This window comes from Diceros bicornis, chromosome 14 (assembly GCF_020826845.1).
Source record: "Diceros bicornis minor isolate mBicDic1 chromosome 14, mDicBic1.mat.cur, whole genome shotgun sequence".
Taxonomy (NCBI): Eukaryota; Metazoa; Chordata; class Mammalia; order Perissodactyla; family Rhinocerotidae; genus Diceros; species Diceros bicornis.
In genome coordinates this window covers 42,416,275-42,431,449 of record NC_080753.1, presented here as the reverse complement: position 1 = coordinate 42,431,449, position 15,175 = coordinate 42,416,275, and the positions used below count along the sequence as shown (strand labels likewise).

At 38.5% G+C, this 15,175-nt stretch overlaps 1 protein-coding gene across 1 annotated transcript in view; it reads right to left on the bottom strand.

Annotated features, from left to right (window-relative positions):
- Positions 1 to 14,772, bottom strand: part of SLC17A3 (solute carrier family 17 member 3) — a 32,787-nt gene extending 18,015 nt beyond the window's left edge. The window contains exons 1-5 of the mRNA XM_058555120.1: positions 14,682 to 14,772; positions 7,534 to 7,745; positions 7,099 to 7,332; positions 6,926 to 7,013; positions 692 to 778 (exon numbers count right to left, since the gene is read on the bottom strand). Coding sequence (XP_058411103.1) covers positions 692 to 778; positions 6,926 to 7,013; positions 7,099 to 7,332; positions 7,534 to 7,745; positions 14,682 to 14,772 — 712 coding nt within the window. The remainder of the gene's footprint in view (positions 1 to 691; positions 779 to 6,925; positions 7,014 to 7,098; positions 7,333 to 7,533; positions 7,746 to 14,681) is intronic.
- Positions 14,773 to 15,175: the final 403 nt, after the last annotated feature.

Genomic DNA, 15,175 nt, shown 5'->3' with positions numbered 1-15,175 from the left:
TTTGATCCAACAAATATTTATTCAGCCCTTACTATGTGCCAGAGACTCTGCAGGGTCCAAGGAACCAACAAATCTCCATCTCTGCCTTCAAGAAGCTCATCTTGTCCAGAAGGGGAGATAGATGTTTAAACAAATATATGCAAGCTGGTGGGAGATTTGAAAGTAGAATATAGAAGCTACTGAAGTACGCAATAGTGGAAGAAGAAGTTCTTTCTTGATTTCTAATAGTTAAATGGAAGGCTCTGGGGAAAATGCTGGGGTTGGCAAAATTCATCCTATTGGTGTGTAGTGTTTTCTCTCCTTTAGGGAACTTGAGCCTTTTCCAGGACCCCTCATTGCTGTGCTTAATCTGAGAAAAAACCGACAGCAGCAGCTATCTCTCTGGACTTCTTTCTTCTATCTCTCACAAAGCACTGCTTTGCAAACCTGTCCCCTGCTACCTGCAGATTATGCCCAGTCACTTTGTATCAATAATGCATTAGAGTGGGTTAATAGCATCATAGGCAGGAGGGTTTCCAAATTCTTTGATAGTGTGGGTGAATTTTTCTCTAATATTATATTAAGACATTTTGTTTTTCTAGGATATTTTTGTCTTGACTCGTTTCCTCCATAAAAGTACATGCATATAGATAGAAACTCAGAAGAATCGCCCCAAATATGAAAACCTGGGAATGGGTAGACAGTAACTTACCAAAGATATAGAAGACAAAAGGCCACCCGAGGGCTTCACTGATGATGCCACCGAGGAGGATGGCGGCGAGGGCTCCCAGTACCAGTCCTGCAAAGAGACAGAGAGTAAGCTATGGGGTTCTGGACTCCCACCTGACAGACACCTACAGAACGACACTGACATGTTATAGAGCAGTTATTGCCAAACCATAAGGAGATGAACATATTGGAATATATGAACTTCAGATTCATGATTTAGTTCATACGTTCTCCTGAGGACCTATTTTTCTGGCAGTTTCCTACTAACATTGCAGATGGGAGCCACGCTTCATTTTATGCTATTTTAATTTTTAATTACACAAGTCATATAATATATGCTTATTGTAAAAGTAAATTACCACAAAGAACCGGTTCCTCTCACATGTCCCCCAATCTATTCCTCCTCTTCTCTCTAATGTTAACCATTAGCAACAATTTGTGATATGATATATAATTGTATATCTTTTCCTCTCTGCATGCATTCATACTATATATCTACAAACATACTTATCTCTTTGTGAGTGCATTATGTAGTATGTGGACAAGAAGCTAGATAGTTTTATCTATAAATGTGCTAATAGCACTCTGTTTTAATTTCCACGGCTTTACAGAGTATTCTCATATATAGTAGGACACATTTCTTTTTTACAACTTTTTCAATCCGAGACTATTATGCTTTTTATTTTCTAGATGAATATTAACATCAATTTGTTAAATTTTATATATATGTATATGAGTTATTATTATTTTTAAATAAAAAAGAATCATAATGTACTTATTGTCCTGTGACGTTACTTTTTTTCATTTAACAATTGGTCTTATAAGTATTTCCACGTCACTGTAGATTCTACCTAGTTATTGTTATTTGTGAACATAGACTTAATCATCATTTCTGAACATAAACATAATTTATTTCTCTACAATAGAATATCATAAGTAGACTTGCTAGATCAAAGGCTATGGTCATTTTTAACTTTGATAGATATATACCAAATTAAATTGCCAACAAATATTGGTTTTTTTACTCATCTCCTTGACAACATTGGACATCCTCAGAATTTATAAAAATAGTTTTCCAAATATGAATGTAAAACAGTATCTCATTATTACCTTTTTATAGTGAAGTTGAATATTTTTTCCTGTGTTAATCATTTTTATTTCTTCTGTGAAATGTTAGTAATCATTTTTCTTCGTTTCTTTCTCTTGTTTAATTTTGTTTCAATTTACAGAATCTTTATATATTATGAAAAATAATCCTCTGTTTATCATGCTGGCTGCAATTCTATTCTCCCCTCTTTAACTTTGTGTATGGTGTGTTTTGTAATTCAGCAGTTGTAAGTTTTTATAGGGTCAGCTCTATGAATTTCCTCTGTAATGACTTCTAGATTTACTCCTTGCTTAAAAGGGCTTTCTCCATCCCACAGTTTAAAAAAATGGTCGTTTATGTTTTCCCTCTCATTTAGCCATCCTCTTTATTTAAGCATCTTACCTGTGTTATCTCATTTAAGTACTAGTATCAAAATTTACAATTGAGGAAATAGAGACATGGAAAAGTTAAATAACTAGCTCAAAGTCACACAGCTAATAACAAAGAAAGGCAGCATTTGAAATGAAGTTTGCCTGATTCCAGGGCATGAATAGAGGAAGATGGAAATCAGTACCTTTTTCTACCACTAAGTCCACCAAATCTGCATCTTTCCCCTGAACTCTCCGCCTTTACTCCAATTACAATGGGGGACAGGTTCTTGCATTCATTCAAGACTAGGCCTCCTCTTGTCTTCTGGACCACATCTCCAATCTGCCCTAGGCCTGGGTTACTCTGAGAATGTACTTTCACTTCTGTGTCCTCACTTACATCCTCAGCTCCTGGATCTCTCCCATCCACATGCCAACATACCTTCATATAGCCCATGTTTGAAACAAAACAAAACAAAACTTTTGACCTCTTCAGAGGCTCCATGTACTTTGCCATTTCTCTGCTTTTCTTCAGGGCAAAACTTCTTAAAAGGCTGTGCTTACTGCTTCCACTTCCTTTCCTTCCTCAGCCAACTCCAAACACTCCTCCAACTTCCCCCACACCACTGACATGGTTTTTGTCAAGGCCTTTAATGACCTCCAGCTTGCCAAACCCATGACTATATGCTCAACTCCAGCAGTATGTGGTACAGTTGACCCTCCACCTCTGACTCAGTGTTGTCCAATGGCCTCATAGGAAGCTTCTCAGTCCCTTCTGCTGGCCTCTCATTCTCCTCTGTTTGAGGCCTGAATATTAAAGGCTGCACGGCTATTTCCTTGGTTTTCTTCTCCATCTATGTTCTTTCTCTGAGTGATAGCATTCAGTCCCAATGCTTTAAATACAGTCGGTATATGTACTGAGAAATTTCAATATGTCTTGTTATCTCTCATTTTTCCATTGAATTCCAGAGTATAATCTGATCTCCACTCAGATGCCTCATAGTTCATAGCTAACACTTGATTTATGTACACTGCAAATTACTTATTACTCGAACATATCTATCTATCATCTATCTATCTACCTATATGTGTATGAGAACTGTATCATATATGCATATGTATACCTAATGTATATGTTTTTTTTAATTTATTTTCTTCTTCCTTTTTCTTGTTTTTTTGGTGAGGAAGATTTGCCCTGAAGCTAACATGTGTTGCCAATCTTCTTTTGTTGCTTGAGGAAGGTTAGCCCTGAGCTAACGTCTGTGCCAGTCTTCCTCTGTTTTGCATGTGGGTCGCCGCCTCAGCGTGGCTGAGGAGTGGTGTAGGGCTGCGCCTGGGATCCAAACCCTCAAAGCCAGGCCGCAGAACAGGAGTGCGCCAAACTTTAACCACTACACCATGGGGCCACCCCTGTTTTATTTTTTGTACTTTATTAAAGCAATATCATCCTGGATGTTCTCGTCTAGGACATTGTAATGTGTGCTTGCTTCATTATTCAAGAATATTCACTTCAACCATAGAAGATGAATAAATTCATCTTATAAAACACAGGCAAATATCCTAAGATACGTTAGGTATAGATAATGATTGTCAGTAGATTGTGAGACAGAGAGACAAGATTCACAAGCTGTGTTAAAGATAAGTAATTAAATAAAAGAATGTGTTGATCTTTAAACATAGATAGAAAAAGATAGAAAGATCAAGAGACACATAACATTAGTCAGGTAACAATTATAAACATGATACTCTGTACATTCATAGGGCATGTGAGGCACTCAATCAGTGGAGTGCTGATGCTGGTGAAATTTGATTGTGCACATTTCTTCCTGACCGCGTTCAGTGACTTGAAGTGGATATCTTTAAATCAGCCACGGTGGGAGTATTTAGAGAACAGAAATTGATAAATACTATAAATCAGCTTTTTTTTCTTCCTAAGGAGCCTGTTTACCAGCATAGCACTGGCTCAATATTTGTGAAGGCCTAATTTAGCCATCCACTGGGAATACCCACTCTGGCCCCATGTGTCCTCTGTTTAACAAACATAAGTGAAACCCGTGACAATAATAGGTTATTTGGTAAACTAAGTTCTGGTCAGCTGTACTCATCTCTGTGTCTCTCCCACAGAGCAAGTGTGCGTCATTGGCCCAGGATGCCTTCCCTCTGTGGGCTCTCTTGCTTGAAGCCCAACTCTGGTCCCCATACCCACGCCATCAGTGGGAAGGACGACAAAGCAGAGAGAAAAAGAGACAGAGAGAGAGACAGAGTCAGACAGAAAGACAGAGTGTTTGAACATTCTGCACACTTGATTCAGGTAGTGTGGTCCTTCCACGTGCTTGCACCCTATCTTAAACGTGTTACTTTACCCCGTTTTCCATCTAACTTCTCACTCTGTGTTTTAAATTGGTTTAACAAACTGTGCAATTATAGCACCTAATTTGGCCTGTGAGCTTATCTGTTCCATGACCTCTCGGATAGTTTGCCTGGTAGTTTACCTAGGGCTACCATTGCATTAAGGCAATTTTAGACATGCTTTATTCATTCAACATTTGTGTTTCTAAAACTTATCCATGTTATTGCATGCAGCTGTAGTTTCTTCATTTTCATTGCTGTATGATATTTCATCTTTAGATTAAAGGGGTGTGAGTATGTGTGTGTGTTTGTGTGTGTTTCCATCACCTATGAGGCCTGTCTCAAATACGAGCTACTAGTCCTTTTGGGTCTGCTTAGTCTTCCTCCCTTACGTTATTGAGCTCCTTAAGTGGCTAAAAATTTTCCTGCCTATAGGTGTGCCATTGTGGGCCCCCTTAGAGAAAGATACGTTTTGTCCTAGAGGCTGGCAGTACCTGGGCCCTTCCACTGAGGGCAGGAGCCTTTCTTGAGAGTCCTCCTCCAACCTCATGGGCTGAGTGATCCTGTTCACCAGTGCAGCCTGCTGAGGAGCCCCAGCATCACTGGAAATGGCAGTTTCTATAAGAACTACTGAGGCAAGCAAGTAGGTTCAGTCCACTCCACATGTTGATGGGTTCCTCTAGTGACTTTTTATTGGGCCTCCTCAGACAGTCATAGGCTCTGTATTCTCTGAACCAGGTTCTGGAAGCCAGAGAAGACCACCTGCCTGGGTATGCTAAGATATTCCCACAACACCAAAGACAAGGAAACCTCTGGAACTTGCTGTCTTGTAGGTTTCTAAGATTCCTCTAGACACTGTCAGTTTACCTATTCCAGTTGCTCTGTCCTTGTATAACAGGCAGTGAGAGGAAAGGGCATTGCCCCTCCTATAAGATCACTATCTTCATTCCAAGTCTCTTAAATTTTCTTTCATGTTTTCCAACTCCTGATTTTCCTGTATTGTATTCTGGGATAATCCCTCAACTTATTTGTCCAATTCAATAATTTAATGGTCATCTCCCTTCATTTAGAAATTCAGATTACTCATTTTAATTAAAAGTGTTGGCAATCATATTTTTAATTAGCAATAACTGTTTTTTTCACAGTAATTTTTAAATAAATGCTGTCTACACATATTTCCTTGGGTTTCTCTGATGTTATTTGTCAATTATTTAAGATTTTCTCCTAATTCATTTATTAATTTCTTTTTCATTTGGTTTTGTTCTTGTAGTTTTTGAGTTTTGTCTCTCTCTTTCAGGCTATTGGTTTCCTTCAAATTTTGGAGGATTTGGGGAGGTCAATTCTTATTTATATTTGAAGACCTTCCTTAGTTATGATAACTGAAGTGAGTTTTCTTAGTCCAAATTGGAGGCTCCATTCCCCTATCAGTGAATACAAGCTGTGATGACAGAGACTAATCCTCTAGAGGGGCATGAGGTCAGGTATGGGGTGTGTGTGTGTGTGTGTGTGTGTGTGTGTGGCTTGTTTTCTGGACTTGAAGAGTCTCTGGCTTTCTTGGTATCCATAAGTTACCTAGAGAGTTACTCTTCTGTTTTTTTTTTTTTTGGGTGAGGAAGAACAGCCCTGAGCTAATATTCATGCCAATCCTCCTCCTTTTGCTGAGGAAGACTGGCCCTGAGCTAACATCCGTGCCAATCTCCCTCCACTTTATGTGGGATGCCACCACAGCATGGCCTGACAAGTCGGTGCGCACCCGGGATCCGAACCTGGGGCGCCAGCAGCGGAGCGCACACACTTAACTGCTATGCCACCGGGCCGGCCCGTTACCCCTCTTTTCTTACCAGCACCCACTTTGGCAATCTCCTGTTTGTTAGCCATACTCTTTCCATTTTTCATTGTTCCCCAATATAACCTAGGCTTCTTCCTCCAGAATATTTATTCCAGCTACACTGTCCAGGCAGATCCTTATCAGAAAGAAGTTCTCAGGACAACTGAGAGCAATTCCAAAAAGGATTAAGTTGGATCCATAACTTACACTGAATATTGGTATAAACTCCAATATAATATAAAAACAGAATCATACAAATTCAAGAAAAACCGTGAGTGGATGCTTTTATAAACTTTCCATCTACGACCCAAAATCCAGGAACCATAAAAGAAAAGAATGATTTGACTTTACAAAATTATATTTTTAAAAAATGGAAAAAATCATTATAGGCAAAGTCACATTACAAATGACAACCTGGGGAAAAATAACTGAAAGTCATGTCACAGACAAATGATCCATCTCTCTAATTTATAAATACTTGGTCAACATTGAGAAGACAGGGAATCATGCAATAGAAAAATTGTCAAGGAACCCAGTGCAAGAATGTTGGATTGTAGCATACTCGTTTTAGGTATATGCTTTTACCTGATAAAGCAATGGAGCAGAGTTGGCTTCGTTCACGTGGAGGACCCCATCGCTCCCAAATTGCAAACTGACCCCCAAATCCTGATCCCTGAAATAAAAATAGTTAGAGTTCTTGATATATGGTGCTATATAGAAATTCATATCCAGCTCATATTTATAAAATACATGGATACCTGGGTTAGGCCCTGGACTATTCGAGTTGCAATGAGGAAACCTAGTCCAAGGTCAGCTGCCAGAGGGATGAAGAGAGTGAAAAGTGAGGAGACAAACAAAGAAACACTAAGAACTCGCTTTGTTCCTACTCTTCCAGCCAGGTATCCACTGGGAGCCAGTGTCAGAAGCATGCCATAGTTGACAGAACCAAAGATGACGCCCTGGATTTGAGGGCTCCAGTCATACACAGGGGCCTTAAAGAAACAGAGAAAACTGTAGTAAGCCATTTATGGGAAGGCTCTTACATAACTTAAGAAGCCTCTTTAGATCTTTCACTTGCTTTAAAATCACTACTTTCTTAGTTAGAACTTTTTAACATAAAAATTCTAGAAAAATAAATGTCCAAACAAACAAACAGAAAAACAAGAGCACAACTTAAATCTTGCATTGCTTACCCTCGCAGGAAGACTCTTTGGGGCTTTATTTGGGCCACCAAATGAGTCGACAGGCAGCCCCTCAGTGGAGCTGTTAAACTGGGACTGATGGTCTGTGCTGTTGACCATGGTTACCATGGTGATGTTCATGATAACATTTTGTGCCATTATTATGAAGTTGCAGAGATGTGCGAGGAAGGCTATTCCATAGCGGATGGAACATAAGCTTGGAACTGGAAATATTATGACATTACATTAGTCATTACATTAGCGCTTTCCTTATTGAGACATCATTTATTTTTCACAAGTTATAATACAGAAAAATACCACAGATGATCATCTGATGGTAAAAGGCATTTCTACTGGCTTTAGGAAAGAAAGATACAAAACGAGGAAATTATTGAGTTGAGGCAGAGGGTGCTTTATAGATCCTGACTTGCTCTGGGGCATTCTGTCTTTCCTGTAATTTTGTCTCTCTCATTCCTAAGTTATTGTATTCTATAGTTGCTGAAATTACTCATAAGTAAATAGATAAAGATATAGCTATATAGTACATATGTATTAAAAGTAAATATTTACATATAAATAAAAATATTTGTGTGTACATATTTAAGTTGTATAATTTATATTATATTTAATATATTATAAATTGTATATATATAATGTAACTTTTAAACTTTGAAAGAGTTGTTCATTGGTGTAGTTGGTTATTCTTCTATATGTCTTCAGGCATTGAGGACAAACTTTCATTTAAATTTTGAAATTAAACCTCTAGGAAGATTTTTTCATTAGAGAAATTAACATCCACAAACAATGAAAAAATATAATGAAAAAAATAGTGGAAAAAGAAATGAGCACAGCATGCAAATAATGTGTTTTTGTGTTTCCAGAAAAGATGACTATTGTCAGGAAGAAGCTATTGCCATAATCCAGGACAGAAATGAAAAACCTTGGACTAGGATGATAGCTGGAGAATAGTTAAGATGTGATCAGATCCCAGATAAATCCCAGTATGGGAATCAACTAAACTAAATCAGGGTTTCAATTTTACAGATGGATGGGGGAGGGGCATTGGAGAGGTTCTTGCTCTACACAACTAGAAGAATGGTGTTGCCATTCACTGAGGAAGAGGATTCTCTGGAAGGAGTGGGTTTTGGGGAAGCGAGGTAATAAAGAGCTTAGTAGGACAATTAGGACAGCAATGCCTTTTAGGTACCCAAGAGAGAAGGTGTTGAGAAAGTTGTCTGATATACAACTCTAAAGTTGAGAAGAGAGGTAGGGGTTGAGGAATAACATTGGGAGTTAATAACCTACAGATGATACTTGAAGCCATGATATTTGGGAAATGAAAATAAATAGAGAAGAGAACCAAAGACTGACACTGGGGCTTTCCAATGTTTAGAGGTTGGATAAATAGAGAGAAACCAGCAATGGAACCTTAAAAGGAATGGTTGGTCGAGTGGGAAGAAGACCAGGAGAGTGTGGTGTCCTGGAAGCCAAGGGAAAATGGCTTCAGGGAAGAGGGAGTCAGCAGGTGTGTCAGGTTCTGATAGGTTATGTAACATGATGACTGAGAATTAACTCATCTAATCTTCACAACAATCCTATGAGGCAGCTACTACTACTATCCCCGTTTTATAGATGAGGAAACACAGGCACAGAGAGGCCAGCTAACAGTGTAGCTCAGGTGTCTACGCTCTTAACCACCATTCTGCATGTATATGGTGGCTTTGATTTTGTCCCAGACGGTTTCATGAGAATACCTTTGCTACAACCCAAGTGCACCCATCTGTGGGGTTTATATGGCTATATTGTATGGGAGAAGAAAGTAACACTTTCCATCTTCAAGAAGTCCTCAAACTTCAGGAAAAGAGGTGCCTTGAGATTAACAGAGCCTTCTCCTCAAGACCATTATGTTTCCTGTTTAGTGAAGCATGAGTCTTTGTAGTGAATGGGGATCCTAGAGCCAAAGGCTACTGAAAGAGAGTATCAGCAAAATAGGAAGCTCATAAATGAGTAAGTAAAACGCCTGCTTTGTGAGATTGCTGAAAGATTAACTAGAGGATGTTTTTAAAAGTCTTAGCCTGGTGCTTGCTGGCTATTAAGTTTTTCCTACAGGCTACTGTATGTGTCCTTAAAAGTTATTTGTTTCTTGTGTCCATTCTGAATGAATTGTTCCAGTTGTGTCTAATCTAATAGGTTGGTGCCAGTGCTATGCTGGCTGTTAAATATTTTCAATGATTCTCCTTAGGCACTTGAGAATGTGTGAGTTTGTATGTGTGTATGAGAGAGTGTGTGAATTAATAAATATCCTGAAGGCATAGTATTTAACCACTGGCAGAGGGCATTGACACCATAAATCATGGACTTTTGAAACTGGAAGGTTATATTGAGGAATTAAATACTATTCTAATCAGAATCCAGGAGACTTGATTTTTAACTTGATGTGACAGACAGACCCTAGGGTGACCCCCAATGATTTCCACCTCGCGTTGTTCACAAATTTGTAGAATTTCCTTCCCTTGAGTGGGGGCAGGACCTATGAATTACTTCTAGCCAGCAAAGGCGATGGGATGTCACTCCCATGATTACATTACATAAGACTTCATCTTAGGAAACTGAAGCTAGACACTCTTCTCGTGGGCTTAATGGAGTTAGCAGAAAGTTGGGTAAGGCCACATGGTAAGGAACTATGGGAAGCCTCTTGGACCTGAGAGTGGCATCCAGCCAAAATCCTGCCAAAAGCCAGAACCCTCAGCTGTGTAGCTGTAAGGAAATGAATTCTACAACAACCTGAATAAGCTTGGAAGTTGGTGTAATGAGAAAATAGCAATTTTGAGTTGCTGCCTAGGCATTTTACTGTATGACAACCCTGCTCATACCCCGAATCTGGACATTTAGATAAGGACCTGAGCTTAGGATTCCTGCCACAATTTCCCACTGTGCTTTTCCCGGGGCACCTTTAAAATAACCACTTAGAGCTGAGCCCACAAAAAGTTAGTGGCCTTCTCCCCAGTCACCTTATAATAGGTGCTTGCTGCCCTGTTCTCTATCTCTTGATTGCTCATGACCTGGGACGGAAGACTGCCCTTCCCCCAGCTCATTGCATCCCTCCCACCTCCTACCCACCCTGTAAGTAATAGGATGCTGGGATCTGTAAGTAATAAGTGCTATGACTTTTCTTCCTTTGTGTGAGTGTATTGTGTCTATGCCTTCAATCAAAATGACCCTGGGGTTTTCACTTCCCTGAAGCGGGAGCTCGGATGCTGAGGGAGCTACCTGCCAATCCCATGTGGGTGGCTTGTACCTCCTCATTCAGTAGATCATAATCTTAATTTAATACACCAGCTACGGGCCCCCCAACACAGTGGGCTTTTCCCAGTCTAGCCTCCAAATTAGAATGCAACCTGGCCAACCACTTGATTGCAGCCTTATGAGACCCAGGGAAGAAGAACCAGCTAAGCCAAGCCACGGTTGGAACTCTGACCCACAGAAACTATGACATAACAAATGTGTGTCATTTTAGGCTATTAAGTTTGTGGTAATATGTTTGCAGGAATAGAAAATAAATACAGTTGGCAAGAAATAATAAAGATCAGTTGAATATATTAATAGACTACACAAGAGTTTATTTTGGAGGTGAGGGCAAGCATTGAAAGATATATGCGTTATAAAGCATTGAAATTTGTCATGAGGGTAAAATGATAAGACATAATCATATGGAAAAAAGAATAAGCAAAAAAATCCAAGGAACAGTAGAAAACATCAAAAACTCACCCATATGGTGAGTAAAAGATGTTATGGCAATTAATAGAGGAAAGCTAAATTATGTAATAACAGGTGCTGAGATAACTGATTAAATATATGGAAAGATAATGTTGGAACAATATCTCATCTTTTAAATCAAAGTAAAGTTAAGCTATAATACAGTATACTGCATTTTGTAAAATTCAAGCTGCCATTGATTTTAAGATGCATCTTTTTTTTTTTTTGAGGAAGATAGGCCCTGAGCTAACATTTGTTGTCAATTTTCCTCTTTTTCTTTTTGCCTCCCCAAAGCCCCAGTACATAGTTGTATATCCTGCTTGTAGGTCCTTCTAGTTCCTCTATGTGGGATGCCGCCTCAGCACGGCCTGATGAGCAGTGAGTAGGTCCATGCCCAGGATCTGAACCGGCGAAACCTGAGCCATGGAAGCAGAACACGCGAATTTAACCGCTACGTCAACGGACATCATTTTTTGTTCCACTGAAAATCAACTGACCAACTAATCAACAAATCAGACTTAGATCTAAAACTAAACTCCTGCATTCCCCTTCCCAAACTTGCTCTGCCCAGATTCTTTCCCAATTCAATTGATGGAAATTCCATCCTTCCAAACACTTTACAATTATCCTTGATTTCTTTCTTTCACATCCTATATCCAATCTATCTGGAACATAGTGTTGTCTTCACATTCAAAATGTATGTAGCATCCAATCACTTCTCACCAGGGCCACTGCTTCTTTTGGTTTAGAGCCTCTTCCATGTGATTCTAGCTACCAACATCTCTTGCCTGGATTTTGTAATAGCCTTCAACTTGACTTCCTGCTTCCAATCTATTCTCAACACAGCAATTAGAGTACTCAAGTTATACCACAAATTAGATCATCCTCCTCCTCTGCTCAAAATCTATGTGGCTTCAGGTTTGTTCAGATTAAAAACTAAGGTCTCTGTAGTGGCTAATGGAAATGAAATATTTATAACCTTTGCTAAAAAATTTTAATTTCTTAGGAACAAACCCTGAAGAAATAAAAATTCCAACTGTTTTATATATATATATATGTGTGTGTGTGTGTGTGTGTGTGTGTATGCATTATATATATAATAGCTAAGTAAAAAAACAAAACTCCACAACTTAAATATCCAACCACAAGAGGATTTTTCAGGTAAATAATGCTTTATCTATTGGATATATTGGAATAATAACATGTATCCTTTAAGAGTAATGGTTGTGAGAAGACACAAAGAAATGGAAAGACATTCCGTGCTCTTGGATTGGAAGAATTAACATAGTTAAAATGTCCATACTCCCTAAAGAAATCTCCAGATTCAATGCAATCACTATCAAAGTTCCAAAATTTTTCACAGAAATAAAACAAAGAATCCTAAAATTTATATGGAACAACAAAAGATCCTGAACAACCAAAGGAATCCTGAGAAAAAAGAACAAAGCTGGAGGTATCACACTCCCTGACTTCAAAATATACTACAAAGCCATAATAACCAAAACAGCGTAGCACTGGCACAAAAACAGACACACAGATCAATGGAACAGAATCAAGAGCTCAGAAATAAACCCACACATCTAGGAACAGATAATTTTCAACAAGGAAGCCAAGAACATACAATGGAGAAAGGAAAGTCTCCTCAATAAATGGTGTTGGGAATACCGGACAGCCACATGCAAAAAAATGAAAGTAGACCATTGTTTTACACCGTACACAAAAATTAACTCAAAATGGATTAAAGACTTGAATGTAAGACCTGAAACCATGAAACTTCCAGAAGAAAACATAGGCAGTACACTCTTTGACATCAGTCTTAGCAGCATATTTTCAAGTACCGTGTCTGACCGGGCAAGGGAAACAATAGAAAAAATAAACAAATGGGACTACATCAAACTAAAAAGCTTCTGCACAGCAAAGGAAACCATCAACAAAATGAAAAGACAACCTAACAATTGGGAGATGATATTTGCAAACCATATATCTGATAAGGGGTTAATATCTAAAATATATAAAGAACTCATACATCTCAACAACAAAAAACTAACAACCCAATTAAAACGTGGGCAAAAGATTTGAACAGACATTTCTCCAAAGAAGATATACAGTTGGTCAACAGGCACATGAAAAGATGTTCAACATCATTAGCTATCACGGAAATGCAAATCAAAACTACAATGAGATATCACCTCACGCGCATCAGAATGGTTATAATTAACAAGACAGGAAATAACAAGTGTTGGAGAGGATGTGGAGAAAAGGGAACTCTCATACATTGCTGGTGGGAGTGCAAACTGGTGCAGCCACTACAGAAAACAGTATGGAGATTCCTCAAAAAATTAAGAATAAAACTACATATGATCCAGCTATTCCACTGCTGGGTATTTATCCAAAGAACATGAAAACACGAATGCGTAAGGATACATGCACCCCTATGTTCATTGCAGCATTATTCACAATAGCCAAGACTTGGAAGCAACCTAGGTGCCCACCAAGGGATGAACGGATAAAGAAGATGTGATATATATATATATACACACAATGGAATACTACTCAGCCATAAAAGAACAATGAAATCCAGCCATTTGTGACAGCATGGATGGACCTTGAGGGTATTACGCTAAGCGAAATAAGTCAGAGGGAAAAAGTGAAATACCATATGATCTCACTCATAAATAGAAGACAAAAATAACAACAAACAATCACATAGAGACAGAGATTGGATTGGTGGTTACCAGAGGGGAAGCGGGGAGGGAGAAGGGCAAAAGGGGTGATTAGGCACATGTGTGTGGTGATGGATTGTGTTTAGTCTTTGGGTGGTGAACAGGATATAATCTACACAGAAATTGAAATATAATGATGTACACCTGAAATTTATGTAATGTTATAAACTGATGTTACTGCAATAAAAAATAAATCATGTTCTCTTTAAAAAAAAAAGAATAATGATTGTGAACATTATACAGTGTATGGAAAAGCATCTGTTGTCAAATTAAAAAATATACAGCACAGAATTATGTAAAACATACATATAAAAGGAAGACAGTAAAAACAAATTACAGTGGTTGAATTAAGCTTCTTAAAATCTTTTTTCATTTCTTGATTTTTCAAACATTCTGTAATTAAATTTTCTTACTTTACCTAATAAAGCAACACAATTATGTTTACAATATTACATGCAATAACAAGCAGAATACACAATACTACAAATAGACAATTTGGTAGCAATTATCAAGAATGTAAACACATATGAACAAAGATCAGAAGGTAATCATCAAAAATAAAAGACTTTTTTTTTTTTTAGAATAGTGGTATTTGTTTCCTTCATGTATTTGCAAAATGTACATTAATAGTACTCGATTTACCACAAAATCCTAAAACCAAGTAGTTGAGATTGAGTTTACCTTTTCTGTGAATGAGCTTCTCATCCACTTGCATATCTTGGGAGCACTTACTCTTTTCTGCTGTGGGACTCAACTCTGTCACGGTGGCCATCGCGTTCTTCTCACCTGATGACTATTTTTCACCTATCAGAGCAATATGTAATCCACAGGTGTCAGCCAAGAGAAAGCGACTCCTTTGAGACATTTAACCAGTGGGCAACAAGCAAACAAAACTGGGTCATTCCATCTGGATGGAGAATAGGGAGGATCATTACTCCCTCTTGGCTCGATACAACAGGTGTACCACACCTAAGGTTTGGAACTGTCCATTTAGGATCTAGAGTGCTCACTGTGTGCCAGTTTAAGAGCGCTGGCTTTGGAGCTAGGCATTTCTAATTTCAAATCCAGGTTGGTGATTTACCTAATGTGCCAAGTGCCACCAGGAGCAAATATATGTGTTTCACTTTCCCATCTGTTGCTAACAATAGCAATAACAACAACAACAACAGCGGCTT